The 16217-nt window shown below is 35.5% G+C and overlaps 1 protein-coding gene across 1 annotated transcript in view; it reads left to right on the top strand.

The window, feature by feature from the left end:
- DIAPH2 (diaphanous related formin 2) overlaps positions 1–16217 on the top strand; it is a gene marked incomplete at both ends in the record, with an annotated part of 142713 nt that overhangs the window by 36640 nt on the left and 89856 nt on the right. The window contains 4 exons of the mRNA XM_079541832.1: positions 412–476; positions 1025–1129; positions 2591–3343; positions 6436–6550. Of these exons, the coding sequence (XP_079397958.1) occupies positions 412–476; positions 1025–1129; positions 2591–3343; positions 6436–6550 (1038 nt within the window). The remainder of the gene's footprint in view (positions 1–411; positions 477–1024; positions 1130–2590; positions 3344–6435; positions 6551–16217) is intronic.

The raw sequence follows: 16217 nt of genomic DNA on the forward strand, positions 1-16217 counted from the left end.
TTTGATTTTGTAACCTTAAAAGGATTGAATTCTGAATTGAAAAAAGTTACCTCATAAGTAACTGTTTTTATGTACTAGTGTAAAAATCCTTTTTCATCACTCACTTAGGAGTAAGATTGAGCTGAAGGAGGAAGGCAAAAATGATTACATGTAAACTCAAATCTATAAAAGACGGAACAACTGCATTTCATATTTAACTTTATTGGTCACAGATTTTTTTCTTCACCACTTCTATAATCAAAGATGTTTATCAAAATAATTCATCAAATGTTTGGACCTATCAGCCTAGTAATTTATTATGTTTTTTTCTCTTGATTTGGCATCATGAGGTTTTAAGGTAATGTGTAGGAAAGGACCTCGGAATTATGATGTTTTATCTGACTTCTGTTTGGTGATTTATTTAACTTTCAGATGCAGCTGTAGACAAAACTAAAGTAGAAGAGAGTGAGAAAAAAGCAGCAGAATTTTCCAAGAAAGTAAGTACTGGTTGCCACTCTTATCAAGCTATGGAACAGATGCCTGATAAGAATACTGTAGGCTTGTTTTACAGGAGAATCTTAGTGGAAACTGGGAAATAATGAATATAATAGGATGGCTGTTCTTCCATAGTTCAGAGTTCTGCAGGCCTTTCTGTGCAGTGCTCTGATTCTGACTTTCTCTGAAATCAAACGCAGAAGAATATGATCAGCTGCAAATATTATTTGGTTGAATTCATCTACTGTACATAACTGATGGGAAAAAATTTCTACTTGATGTTATTTAAGTATACATATAGTGTATATATAAAAAGTGTGTGTGAGAGGAGGGAATGTGACAGTCTAGTCTAGTGGCTGGTGTCCCTGCCCATGGCAGGGGTTTGGAACTAGATGACCCTTAATGCTCCTGCTAACTGCAGCCATGCTGTGAGTCTGCGCTTTATAGCTCTTCATCTAGCACTCGCTTAGGACCTGAGGAAATTTATCTAAAGGCAGAGTGTTGGGGGGAAAAAAAAAATGGACAAACATCTCTGTGGTTAACTTCACAGTTTGACGAGGAGTTCACAGCTCGGCAAGAGGCACAAGCAGTACTTCAGAAACGAGAGGAGAAAATCAAAGAACTTGAAGCAGAAATCAAACGATTACGAGCCCAGGTAATAAAACTAAGTTAGAATAAGTTGAAAACTATTTGTATGGAATTAAGAGTAAAATGCCTTAGAGAATATTGTCTCCATGGAATTTGAAATGTATGCTGTAGTTGTATTTGTTTTTTACGCTAGTATAAACTACTAAAGCTTTTTTCAAATAGTAGTATGTTCAACATATCTCCCTTACTGGGAAGAAATTTTCTTAGTTTGATTTTTTTTTTTTTCTCCAGGTAGTTGATAATGCTTAAACATCACTACTATTATATGTTTTGCTGAAAGTGTTTCTTTCAGAAGGCTGTGATTGTTTTCCATGTGTAATATACATACTTTCAAGAATGGGCATGCAAGTGGAGTCTGAACACCCACTTCGTGGACTTCTGAAAGAATGATACTGTGGTTTTGTAAAATCTCACAGATAAATGTAACAGAAATGAAAGACCCCAGGGAAAGGAAAGTGGTGCTGAATTTCAGCAAAGCTGATTTTTACCTGCATTCATTTTCTTTTTCTCACAAGCACCAAAAATGTATGTCCTGATTATCTATCCGGAATCACTTGTGAGGCAGAACGCAAGAGATGCTGTGTGTTATGCTGTCAACACATTTATTGATTGGCCTGTAGGAACCTGCCTTTGGTATTAGCAGTTACGATGGTTTGACAGTTATGCCTCACTCAGTTATTTCCTACTCCTTGAGTCGTAGGCAAGGTCTGTCTATTGCCTTTTCTTCTTAAGAAACGCTGTCTTAATGACTATAGTCTTCCTTCCTATTTGCATAATGGGAGGAATTTCATGTGTTATTTTATAACCTGTTTGCCGCCTTTTTCTGGTCAGGGTGCAGGTCTTCTGCTGCCATTATGTGTGGTGTAGTGTTAAGAAAGCACAGGCTTTCTTATTTTAATGTAAACATGTTACACTGCTTTTAACAGATGAATTGCTGTTTGTTGTGTTCTTGATTATCAACAAAAGTCATTCTTGTTACCAGTGGTCTGTTACGCTTTTTATTGCTGTTTCCATACAAACTTATGTTCCTAATTCATATCCACTTAGTGTTTCTTACAGATCTCTGCAAGAAAACCAAGAGATTTTTGGACTAATCAGTTGTTAAACCAGCTGTGTTGTTGTTAACGCAGTTGAAATTACGGAGATATCTCAGCTCATTCATAATAATGGTGCAATTAAAAGTCGTATACCTTAACTTTCTAGTTAAGCTCCCTGTTTCCATTCTCAACTCATTTATAGAATAGTGACATTGATTTTTAGGTGCACTCAGATTTATCTCTAACCATTACTTCTATTAAACTAGAAACAGTAAATAATTGTGTAGTGAAGGAGTATGAAAATTAAATTCCATGAATTCCATGTATTACATAAATTTTTTGTGACAAAGCATCAGCACAGTTAGTTCAAATTCATATTAAAAAACTCTTTCCCTCCTCAAATGAAAAAAAAATGCTCTATTAAATTTCAGGGTCCTCCTCCAGCAATTGTGAATGTGCCACCTTCTACAGCGTCTCTGCAACCTAGTGGAACAGTGCCGCCTCCTCTACCCAGTGGGATAGCTTCTCTGCCGCCGCCGCCACCACCACCACCGCTGCCACCACAGCTTGGTGCGACTGTAATTCCTTCTCCGCCTCCGCTGCCTGGTGTGACCTCAACTTCTAGTGCATCTGTAATTCCTCCTCCGCCTCCACTGCCTGGTGTGACTGCAACTCCTGGTGTGATTGTAATTCCTCCTCCGCCTCCGCTGCCTGGTGCAACTCCAGCTTTTGGTGTGACTGCAATTCCTCCTCCGCCTCCGCTGCCTGGTGCAACTCCAGCTTCTGGTGTGACTACAATTCCTCCTCCGCCTCCGCTGCCTGGTGCAACTCCAGCTTCTGGTGCGATTACAATTCCTCCTCCGCCTCCGCTGCCTGGTGCGATTGCAACTCCTGCTACAAATGCAATTCCTCCACCGCCTCCACTGCCTGGTGGTGGAGCAGCAGTGCCGCCGCCACCGCCTCCACTGCCTGGTGGTGGAGCAGCAGTGCCGCCGCCACCGCCTCCACTGCCTGGTGGTGGAGCAGGGCCTCCACCTCCACCACCTGGTGGGCCTCCAGTGGCACCATTTCTTGGTAGTAATCCGTTTGCTCCCGTTCCTGTGATGCCGGCATTACCACATGGAATGAAAGAGAAGAAAAAATATAATGTGGAAGTATCTATGAAGAGAATCAACTGGTCCAAGGTATTACTATGTTTGTTTTTCTCCCGTTAATTAAAAAGTGACATTTGAGGTAGGAGGTAATGTGTTAGGGTTTATACTAGATCGTTGGTAGTACTTATGATGTTTGGGGAATTCTCTTCATCCTTTATCCAAAATACTTACTAAGCACTCATGATACAGTTGATTTTGATTTGATTAAGGGACACCTTACATTATGAGGAAAATTTCCAAGAATTTAATCCTGCCAAGGTTCCACAACATCTTGTATTCAGAGAATACAGGTAGCTATCAGATGTTAAAATATTTGAGTAATACTCTGTCAATTAAGTTCTGCGTGTCTTCAGGCATAACTGATAATTGCCTTTTCGCACAACCACTTCAGAAATTAAAATGTCTTGTTTAAAGCAGTTTTATCAAATAGTCATTTAGTGTGTACTTAATCATGTTAAAACTACTTTCAACACGTTGAGCTGGTTGAAGTGTTTTATATATAGAATATATAGGATATAGGAATTTTGGAGTTGACATCTGAGTGGAAAACTGTTGGGAAGACTATTGCTTATGAACCTTGACAATCTGGCAGTTGATGGAAGAGTCCCGAGTTAAGGGATGACTACAGCTTTGTTTGCATAATTAAAGCAGATATGGCTGAGTCATGAGAAAAAAATGGTGCAGTCGGAAATGAATTCAGAGAATTTATTGAGTCACTTGGAATAAAATGCAGTAAAACTTGGTAGGAATGTATATATGGAATTTTGGAGGATAGTACAAAGCAGAGTTCTGAATTTATTTTTGTACACTAGGGGATAGGTAATGTGTGGGATCTTTAAGTTGTATTTTATATGTACATATGTATTTTATATGTATTTTATTTTTTGCTTGAAATTGTAAGTGGACCAGGCTTTCAGAGCCAGTTATATGAAGTTTGATGTTGTTTCAACTTGACTGTGATTTGGTTACGCTTTCTAGGAGCATGCTATTTTAAAAAAAAGTCTGAGTGAAACTGCTGTGCTGGCAATGTATTGTGGGTTTGTTTTCTACTTCCTTTTAAAAGCCTTGCATGAAATGTAAGAATATGACTTTTCCCCCCTGAAAGAGTGAGAAGACACCGGAGAAAGAATTGCTCCTAGTGAAAATATTTATACTTGCCATGTTAATGAATATACAGACTTAAACTACTAAAACATTCTGCTAGGGACAGATGCCTTGATACAAAGTAATGTTTTGAGATCAGTTCTCTGAATAAATACAGTAATAAACTATAAATGACAGCATCTAATTAGGAAATTAAGCAGTATTTTGTTCTCATTCTTTTGCTCGTGTGATATGCTTGTTTTAAAAGTTTTAAAGGAATTTTTTATTTTCATTGTGTTTCCTGTCAATGGTAGTTATACTACAAAACCCATCTGAACAGTATTTTTCATATATCTGTTTTTAAATAAATACCTTTTTTACTGAGAAAGGTAGATGCTCACACTTAATGCAGAGCTTACCAGAACATAATAAATGTGTTGTTGTAGACACTGGGGGCTTTTGTATTCAGTAGTTCTGTGTTTTCTGTCGCTTTTGTCTAAATTATTTTAAATAAACTATCTAAATTATTACTTTATTTAGCAGCATGCAGTTTTAATGTTAAACTTGTAAATTACTGCTCTATTAGAGCTCTGAAGCTGATGTCCCTCCCAATTTATTTTGAGTTTTTTTAATGAACTATTTCTTGGCAGAACTTTCTGTTCAATGATGGACAGATCAGTAACCCAGGAAACTAATTTTATTGACACAGTTCTTTTTCAGAAGTTGCACCTTGCAATCCATGTAAAGATTATTGCTTTACATGAGAGGTTACAGATAATGCGTGCTAGACTTAGGGGACTTATGCAGTGACAGGTGAATATTTTTATGCTTTGGCCATGTTCTCACAAACCTGTCCTCGTGATACGGAATTACAGAATCACAGAATTGTAGGGGCTGGAAGGGACCGCTAGGGATCTTGAAGTCCAATTCTCCTGCCAAGGCAGGTTCCCTACTGCAGGCTGCACACGTAGGTGTCCAGATGGGTCTTGAATATCTCCAGCAAAGGAGACTCCACGAACCTTTCTTGCAGCCTGTTCCAGTGCTCCATCACCCTTACCGTGAATAAGTTCTGCATATTGGTGTGGAACTTCCTGTACTTCAGACTATGGCTATTTCCTCTTGTCCTGTCCCTGCAGACCACTGAAAAGAGGTTGGCCATTGTCCCTTTGTTTCCCACACTAATATTAACATTAATAAGATCCCCTTTTCAGTCTTCTTTTCTCAAGGCTGAGCAGACATATCTGTTACTTCTGTGGGATATGTGGAGCATGATCAGTGAGTGACTGAATGCTCGCTGGAATTTCCTTTTGCTGAGTATTGCTAATTTTGTTAGTCTGTATCAAACCAGAGTGTGACTCAGGTGAGAAGAGGAGGCACTATTCTATTAGATGTGAAAACTGAATTGTAACTTTGCATCAAATTGCATACCTATATGCAAAACCTTTTTAAGAAGAGTTTTAAAATAGTTTGCAACAAATAGTTATCTAAGAGCATCTCATTTAGAAACCCATTAGATTGATGATATCTAATAGTTGTATGTTCAGAGAATATTGATATCTGTCCTGCAATGATACTTATGGTATTTATCTCATGTGTTTTTGTTGTTTTCAGGTTAGTTTTCTGCTTGGGGAGGGTTATGGCCACTAGGAGGAGCTATGGCACTACTCAAGTGAAATTTTTGGGCACCATTATCTTGTGCTGAATGTGAGCCTGTGAAGTCTGAGTTTACATTTAAGCAAACTTAATTAATTTATTTTTTTTTTTAAAAGAAAACATTTTAAGATATAAATACAAACTTGAATACTGTGCTTCAAGCCAGATTAGAGAATTTGTTCAAAGATTCTTACAAAAAGTTGTGTGGGTTGAGGGCATTTTGTATCACTGTGTTCTGTTCAGGAAGCTTCTTTAAGAAATCGTAATACATAAAACATTCCCAAACTCAGTTCAGTCCAATTCTTTTAGCAGTCTTGTAGAACTGTGTTTAGTTTGGCCATCAAAAGTACTAATTATTAACTTTGGAAATGATGTTTTTGTTTCAGATTGAGCCTTACAAGATAGCAGAAAACAGCTTTTGGATAAAAGCTGAAGAAAATAAATTTGAAAGCCCAGAACTGTTTGCAAGATTGGCAGTCACCTTTGGAACACAAATGAAAGGTACTTCTAATTTCTCTCATATTAAGTTCAAAGCTGTGCAAAGGTGGTATTTTTATTCTTTGTACAATATTACAGAATCATATAGTACTTTAAAGCAGGAAGGTGATATGCAATATATATTTTAGCATAGCCATCTGTTACAGGAATTGCACCTCAATCTGTGGCCTTGGATAGTAGCAGTGATATGTAGTAGTATGTCTCAAATCCGCATTATATGTTGTAGACAGATGTGAATCTTCAAATTAAATCCTAATCTAAATTTATATTCAGATCTTATAATCTTGTCAGGTTCTTCTTGGTTTTCCATGTTGGGAGGGTTTAATGTGTAATGAAAATCTACATAATGAAAATCTACTTACTCATACTGCTGTGATAAATCAAAATTCTCTACAATTAAAACCAAGACTTAAATTTTATCAATTAAAATATGCCCTTAAATAACAACTAAAATGTGCCTAATGCTGTGAAATCAACTGTGTTGAAAACATTATTCTCTTTAAAGATTTTTGTGTATATTTGGGGGTGTATTTTTGTTGTTGTATTCTGTGTGGTTTTAACTTGGGAACAATCAGTTAAAGGACTGATTGATCTCATCAGGTGAAGGAGCCATTTGTCTACCACAGAAGCTAGGCTCTTGTTCCTTCTTATAGAGTTAAGTTCAGAATCGTTTGCAAAGCTTCTGGTCCATCATTCCATTCTCCTTCAAATCTCTAGAACACATAGCGTTCGCACAGCTATCTCCTTGGAGTGCTTTACCTCTCTAGGTGTTTGAGACTTTGCAGCTATGCCCTACTGACTCTTGGTGGGCTCCAAGTGCAGACTAGATAAACTTAATGTATGCCTGTGGCATATCTTGGAGACATACATCTTAATCTTCACATTTCCTTTTTTCTAATGTGGAATACTATATGGAGTTTTTATTTAAGAAAAATTCTTAAAATACAGGCTTTAAATTAATGTTTCAATGCTTGTGTATAATCTAAACATCATCTTCCACAAAAGTTACGTGCTATTTAAGATAAATTACACTATTACTGGCATTGGTGATTGATCTTTAAATCAGTTTTTTGCAGGATGAATGTGTGAGTGTACACTCTTTAATCTTTGCGCAATACTTTAGGAAAGCATCAGATTTTACAAATTTTTATTGGACTACCATGTAGAGTGGCTTTTTTGACTACTAAAGAGAACAATAAAATGAAAATAACTGTGCTGGAGCTTTGATCAAGTACAAGTGCGGCTATTCAGTATGTCATTTAAATAGCTTTTCTGTTAATTGCTAATGCTTATAGATGTTTAAAAAATACTCTAGGTTCATCACATGAAAAAAGGCTATGTAACTTTGCCGTAAGGTTAAAATAATGTGGAGTTCATTGCTGATTTTGGTGTGACAGCAAACTAATTAAACCTTCAAGGAGAAGATCCTATGACAGCAGATAATATTTACAGCAGATTGAGAACCTTCTTAATGCAAGTGACAAAGTTCTGCCTTGAGCTGAATGCTTTCATTAGCAATGTGAAGAAATTTTTCTGAATTCCTGAAGAAGTTTCTTCATTAAAAATTCTGGGAATAAATAAAAAACCCTCTTGAAGTTCTGACATAACTTCCTCTCATACGAAACTAAAAGCTTTTGTTGACCTAATTGCGCAGTTATAAAAAAAAAAAACTGGGGGAGGGGGTAAAAAAAGGTGGTTCATCACCTTTTACCTTGACAGACACAGGCTCATTGATCACCAAAATGTTAATTTAAAGCATGATCTAAGATTGAATTTTTCTTCCTGTTAGTCCTATTTTTTGATGTGGTTTCTCAGTATATTGCAGGAGCAACAAGGAGTAACAAATAGAAATGCATTTTATATCCTCTAGAGAGCAGAGTCAACATATAAGCGAACACACGCGTAAGTGGGAGAAAACTGACAGTCTTCAAAAAAAAAATCTTAATTTGATGACTTATGTTTATCTTGTATTCCATGGGAATTCAGAATGCCAGTGTGAATAGCAACTGAAGGAAGAGACAGTGTTCCTTGACTGGTAAAATTTTACTTCAGAACGGAATTTTGATTTAACTATATTTAAAAAATAACTATAGGGTTGCTTCTTTATTCACTGTTGAGACATCAGATATTTAATATAGATGTACTGAGTGTGTTTTAGATAGGTTTAAATTACTAGTAACACTGAAACTGCAGTAGTTAGTCTGTAAAGTAAGTTATCAAGCCTAACTAGGAAAATGGAAAGTGCTAAGAATATTCTCTATAAGGTCTCACAATCTTTTGAAATCTTAGAGTTTGAATTAAGTCGATATCTAATTATTAATGTTGTAGTACAGTCTTGAAGGATTTTCTTTTGTTTTCTTCAAAAGAAATGAAGAATCTGAATACCTATTAAAGGCTTCTATGATGAATGGACTCCAGGGCTTCAAATTTTCTTTGAATGTTTTGAGCTTGTAGTTGTCCTTCCAGATGTAGAGATGGACATGGTGATTATAGTCTCATGGATCATTTTGACAAATGATATTTCAGATCAGGTCTGCAGAAACATATGGATGCCTATTGTTTAAAAAGTCGAGTAATATTAGGAAGTGGGGCAGTTGTGTACGTGTTTCCTTGTGTGGCTATGCAAAGGAAAAGGTTACAGATAATATTGCTTTCCAACTAGTTACTTTTTCCTTTTGACTTGGTTAATTATGAAACTGTATCATCCAGAAATTCATACAGTGGTAAAAATGTTTCTAAAGAGAATGTGACATAAATTTAATGAGCTGCTGTTATTAGCTGGATTAGTGTTAAGCACTATTATATTCTGTTGTGTTAAACTTTATTCTACTTTTTCAAAATAAACAAAATCGTTGTGCTGTTCTTAGCAAGAACCAATAACGATTCTTTCAAATCATGTAAGCAGGTCATTATGTTGTTCAACTAGAAAAGAAGTTGGTAGGTTTTGCTTTCATGTCCTTAGCTGATATCAAGCTATATAGTCAGCTACCTACTTGAAGGAGAACGCCATCAGCAGTAGCACGATGACTGGTCTTTTGTGAAATATGATCTCAAAGGCTGTATGCTGGTGTTCAATTTTCCAGGTATTGAAGACACATAATTGTGTCTTCTGTTAAGTGGAAGTGAATGATCAAAATGTTACGGCACAAATAAGTTTGTTATAATGTGACAGTATCCAATGTATCTGGCCTGCTGCTATCAAAATCACTTTTTGCTGTTTGATTGATAGTCTAATTGCAAAACGCTACAAAGCAAGTTAATGCCTTCTCCCTGAAGGATCATGTTAATTTCTGGCTCTTGTAATTTAGGTTGTGTATTTTGCCAGTCAGGAATGATAGTGGTACTCTGAAGAAATTAATTATGTGTACAGTAGATCTGTAAAGGTAGTAATTAGTACATAATAGTCTGTAACTACTGGGATTGTTCCAGTACAGAATTCATTATCCATCCAGCTTACCTCAAGGGAAAACTTCTTGATCAGAATTCTGTTGCTTCTTTATGATGAGACTTATAAAATATAATTTAACAATAATTTTGATGCATGTTTTGAAGATTAAAGTAAGGTTTTAATACCTGAGTTCATACTTGTTTCTTTATGGAGTCTGATTGACAAAGGACAAGTAAAAATCATCTTGTACACAAAATATTATTGAACCAAATATTTAGGTTTATATTTTCATGTCTAATGAAATATATTTAATATTAATATATTAAATAGATTATTTTAATATGTTATTGTTTTAGCAATTAGAATATGAAAATTTAAGTAGCTATCCTAAAACCAAAGTCCTACCTTTGGTATCTACATTTGAATGCAATTTCTAAAACTTCTGTGGCTCGGTTTTGAAATGGTGATCAGGAAAAACTTATAAAACATTAATTAAAATACTATTCTTACTAATTATTAAACAGTAGTTCACTGTTTAACTGTTCTGTGCATTCTTTTTTATTTCTGTAGTAACTTATGTTCTTTTCCTTTTTTTGCATCTATCAGATAGTGAGGAGAGGGAGGAAAAAAGGAAGACAGACTGGTTTCACAGGAAACCTGTAGGCAACACTGTCATCTTTTTCCCTACCTTTTTGTAGATAGGTATGGATGACAAATTCTATCATTTCTCCATCCTCTCTATTACCACTTAGTTTTCCAAAGCAGATGGTGTTCATTCTTTCATCAGGATTAATGTTTTAGCGTCAGTCACTTGTGCTGAAATCACAGATTGCATGTAATAAAAGCAAATTTTAAGTTTTCATTCAGCAGAGGGGCAGTCTAGACAAAATGGCTTCTAACACAGAAGCGTGTATGAAGTGAAGATGTGTCATTGAATTCCTTTGCGTGGAAAAAATGACACCCAATGATATTCACTGACTCTTGCTGAAAGTTGATGAAGGCCAAACAGTGACTGTGAGCACTGATATGGTGGGTAGTGCCTTTCAGCAGTGGAGACAGCAACAATGAATCACTTCTGCTGGTACAGATTTGCATGAACTCAGTATGCAGGCTCTTACCCATTGCTGGTGAAAGTCCATAGCCCATGGTGGTGACTGTGTTGGAAAAGCATTTAGTAGATGAGGATTTGCTCAGTCAAATATTGTTATTGAGCTCTTTGTATCTGTGGAAGTTTCCGTGGAGATAAATAGGAGGCATTACTTTTATAGTGACCTCTGTATGTTAAGAAACCCAGATCAAATTAACTTAACTCACTTAGAGCTTGTAAAAGTTAAGTTTTGTCCAAAATTCCTTTAGCACAGTTCTCTATTTGTAGTTGTGAGAGTGCTAGTCTCAATTCAGTAAAGAAAACAGTATTAAATATATAAATATAAATAAATAAATAAATATAAAACATATGTTGTGCTAGGTCAACTATATGCACTCACAAAAAGAAAAAAAGAAAAAAGAATTTAACTCCTACCTAGTGAATTTGTTTCTGAATTCCAAACTGCAGGTGGCTCCCTTGGTCTACAGCTTAATTCAACATGTCTTTTTCATTCCTCTCCTCTTTGAATTCAGATTTCTGAAAATGTGAGGGTAAGAAGGAAAATAATGCTTTGTGTGTAGGTGACCCAGTGCTTCTGTGTCTAACACAAATTTAATGTAGTTAGACTGTTTGATTATGTCAGCAGATTAATATCTGAGCTTCATATAGCATTACTCTGATTTGTTTTCATCTTTGAATGTATTTGATTTATTTTTCAACAACAATAAATTTAAGTACTATGAAGAAGTAAAAGCAGAATGGTAGCTTACCATCCTTCTTTTCTTTTCAGTGTCTTATCCCTTTAGTATTGTCAAATTAGAAAATGGAAGAAGTTTCTTTTGTTTAGGTAAACTGATGTCTGCAATTGTTATTTGATACAGATTTATATAAAAATGCATTTTTGGGGGGTTTTATTTGTGAGGAGGGGGTTCATTCTTAAATGATTTTAAAAGTAATTGTGTAAGAATGTTTCTCAAGGAAAAAAAGATTGGCTTTTAATAACAATGAAATAAGTTTTTCTGCCTTTAAACTGCATTAAGCACTTTATACCAGCTAATGATAATCAGCCTTACTTTTCTTAAAATATTATGAGGAAGAAGGATGAGCAGAGGAAAGAAAAAAGAAAAAAAAAACACAAAGCAAAATAGAACCAAACAAACCTGAGTGTTCTATGTATAAGAGGTTCAGTTTTGCATTAGGTACTAAAATGTAACTGCTTATGTTTACTCTCTAATAGGTATTTGTTTTATAAATGAAATTTGATATTTAAGCAGAGAACTGTGGTTTTTAAATTGGCACAAGAATGATGCATGTAGTTGTACTGCAGCTGGGTATTGTTCAGGAAAATCATAGACGAGGTCGCCTAAGACTTTTGTATTGTTTTTTAGCACATGTAGATTCTTTAGAACAAGGAAGTCACTATGCAAATGGTGCTCCTGAACAGCTATCCGCTCTTGTTGAAGGGATGCCTCTCTTAATAAAATGAGAGGAGCACAACGAAGTGGCCACGGCAAATGAATGTTTCCAATTAGGACGAAATGTTTGCCAACTTCAGTCATGCAGATTTGATGTTGTAGGTAAAATGGAATTCAGATTGTAGAGGACATCTTGTACACATGTGCTTGCTATAAGGCCATCTTTTGGTTGTAGAACTTGTGGAACAAAAGCTGGTTTTGAAGAGTTTTAATAAAATAGTGAAGAACTGAACTGCTGCTTAGCTGTTACTACAAGTTGAAATCAGTTTTCTCAAAGATTCAGCAGTAGAATTCATGGAGGGCTGCTTTCTTTTCTGGTGCATAACAATTTTTTAATCTGAATCCTTTTGTGTAAAATACAGCTATACTGCTTGAATAATTTTAGGCATTTATTGGTACACATTCAGCAGTGTTTGGAAATTGCTTGGTAATTGTAAATGTACAACAACCTAATGATCTCCCTTCTGTATTTTCTTCATGAAAATCTGATTTTTGGAATGAGAGCTGATTTTTCAGAAAGCCCTTGGTGTGGGTGCTATGGTGTATTTGTGCAGCAATGTTTTTGGTGTTTGAAATTTGGAAGACAAATATTTGTGTAGAAATAGCCAAATGAGCCAAAATGAGACCTAAAAAAAAATATCTCATTTTTAATAATGTAGTGGCAGTGTTGTTTTACTTGTGCTATCTTAATATTTGTGCTATCTTAATATTTGTGCTATCTTAATATTTGTGCTATCTTAATATTTGGGTGGCAACATTCAGAACTTATGTATTAATGTGTCAGACCAAGGTGCTCAGGAAGTAAAAGTGGAAGTACTGAGGAGAGGTGGAGGAGAAGAGTCAATTTCGGCTGTGAAAAAGAAAATGTCAAGAGAAAAGGGAGGAAGCACTGAAATGCATGTTGTTGTTTTGTTTTGTATTTTTCCTACATTTATTATCTCAGAATTACCCATTAGAGAACAGCTAGTTTTACTATGCAGATAAGTATATGTTACTGACAAACATATATTCAAGACATTTGGAATTCCAGTCTGCTGTATGGTGACTCAGCTAGTATGTATGTAGAACATATTGCCATATGTCTTGTTTTTCTGAGGGAAATAAAGCCTCTGTCTGTAGTGGTTTTATAAAGTACTGCAGAGGAAGATAGGCAGGTTATGTTTTCTGAAATGTCTATTTCAGTCTCAATGACGCAGTGCTCAAATGAACTATAGCACGTTTAATGAGTAGTTGAGGACAGAGACACATGTACTGAGCACACCAGGGAAAGGGATTGTGTACAAGGACTAATTAACATGAAATATGAATACATTCATGAAGTAGTCTTCATCTATAATGCTCTTACGGAGTATTTTTTTTTTTTTTCTGTGAGTTCGAAGAAAAAAAAATCAGAAGTTGAACTGAAAAAAGAATCTTTAAAGTGTTTGTTCTCAAATAAAAAACAATATGTATTCCTGGAATGGAATGAAATTTATTCTGTATGAATCAGTAAGAAAAAAAAATAGACTTGAAAGAATGCCTACTCTAATGTCAAAATAGCAAAAAGAATAAGATACTATTTAAGATTGTTTTTCATTTCAATTTCATTTTTTACGTAGGAAATCAAGTCAGGTAGTAGGAAAAAAAAAAAATATGTAATTTGATGCTACTTACTCAGGACACGATTAGTTAGACTTCCATGCTGTTGTTAATATGAACAGCTCATTTAAGGAAAAACTAGCTGTTAAGGAACTTTTCTTCAAGTGTGCAAGTACATAGGTTGCTCCGGAAGTAATGCCTCCTATTCATTACCACAGAAACTGCAACAGCTGCGAGGAGCACAATAACAGTATTTGTTAGAGGGAAGTTTTAGCTACAAAACACTGTTTTTCAAAATAGTCACCACCATGAGCTAAGCATATTCACCAGCAATGAGCTGAGAGCTGTAGCACTGGTTCTTCAGCAGAGATTCAGCCATGAAGCTGGGTGTTCATGGACCAATTCCTTTTAAAATATTTTGAAAGGCCAGCCAACCAGAACCAGACTTTATCCCTACACCTGCCTGTTAATTTTACGAACAAAACTGATCGATGATCTTTTTTGGTGACCAACCTCCCGAAAGGTCCTCACCTACTTCTGAGATTACAACTTGTGTCTTACTGTTAGCTATTGAAGCTGTAATATTATGAAGAGGTGCTTTGAATAGAACATCTTTCATTGGAAATATGTCTGCTATGTATACAAAGACTAAGATAGATCCATTATCTAAATGAATTAATGTTCTTTGGAGATAGCTTTTTTTTTTTTTTTTTTTTAAATGTATCTATCTAAAGCATTGAGTGAGCAATCATGCTATTAACATTCTAAATTCGTTGAGAAATTTAGAATACTAGATACATATGCAGATAAAAAGTTAATTTTGTTGAGTTATTGAATTGCTTGTCAATGATCCCTCAAAGATATAAAGATGAAATTAAACAACACTTACAGAATCTGAAGAAATTAAGTGTTTTAAAGTAAGAGTATAGTTATTTTTGAACTAATAAAAGTATATTTCCCAGTGCAGAGAGGTGGGAGAAAAAGGAGCTTTCTAAAAGCAGAATATAAACATGATAAACTGGCTAATTTTTATAAATCAGTGTGAAAGTATCTGGAATGTTCTGGACTGTAGTTCTTGTGGGGGAAATTTGGAGACTTTCTAACATTTTTTGCTTTTGCACTTAAGACACTTTCATAATTTGTGTTAAAATGTTGCCTTTTTAATCATTTTGTTTATGTTGCTAAAATGAAAGTAAGCAAAGCATAAATTGCATCTTTTATATTTAGAATAAAGAACAGATTCTGTGCATATGATTTAAATGTGTTCAGGAGAATAGAGAAGCCTGGCTGTTGGTAAGGTTGGGGGACTGGTGCTCAGGTGTGATGTGACTATCTTGATCTGCTACAGCGTAATTTTGGCTTAATTTTGTTGGTGATGTAGGCTGGTTTAGTGATGAGCATCAGTATATTAGTTTAAGTTTAAGCAAAAGGAATCAATGAGTGCTACTTCTAAGACGTTCATTACAGTTCTGTGTTTCTCAGTGATTCTGCTTCATTCACAAGAAGCACTGGAGTCATAATAAATTACTTGTATCCTACTTGTATCTTGCATCCACCAGGTGCAAGGACTGTGTTCTCAGATTTCACATGTATTGTTTTGGAAATTGCTCATGACCCAGCAAGCAGTGGATGTTTTCCAAATTGGGGAAAATCAGCTAGAGATCAGCAAAAAATCTCTGATGAAGCAGACGATGGAAACATAGGGAGAAAGGAAGAGGTTGTACGACCACCTTAGATGCAACAGTGCATGCCCAGAGGGGTATTAGTGTATGTTAAGGAGCTCTTGGAAGAGACTGAATATGTATGCCAATACACAACGTTCAGTTCTTAAGGAAGATATTTCCCCACTTGTTTTTAATGTGTCCCTGCTCAGGGACATGATTTAGAGGAGGGGTTGTTGTTAGAGTTAGGGCAGTATGGCTTCGATTGCAGTTGAACTTGATGGTATGTAAGGTTTTTCCAACCTGAGCAATTCTATGGTTCTAATATGATCTTTCCCCTGTGAATGTAGTCTTTGGATCTGATAGCTGTGAAAGTATCCCTTTTAAGGTTTTTCTATTAATCATTAATGCAGCAATAAATTTCACCTAATTACCAGTTTTATTAATATTGATAACTATTTTTCTCAGGCATAGTAATTTT

This window comes from Tetrao urogallus (assembly GCF_951394365.1).
Source record: "Tetrao urogallus genome assembly, chromosome: 13".
In the NCBI taxonomy this organism is placed as follows: domain Eukaryota; kingdom Metazoa; phylum Chordata; class Aves; order Galliformes; family Phasianidae; genus Tetrao; species Tetrao urogallus.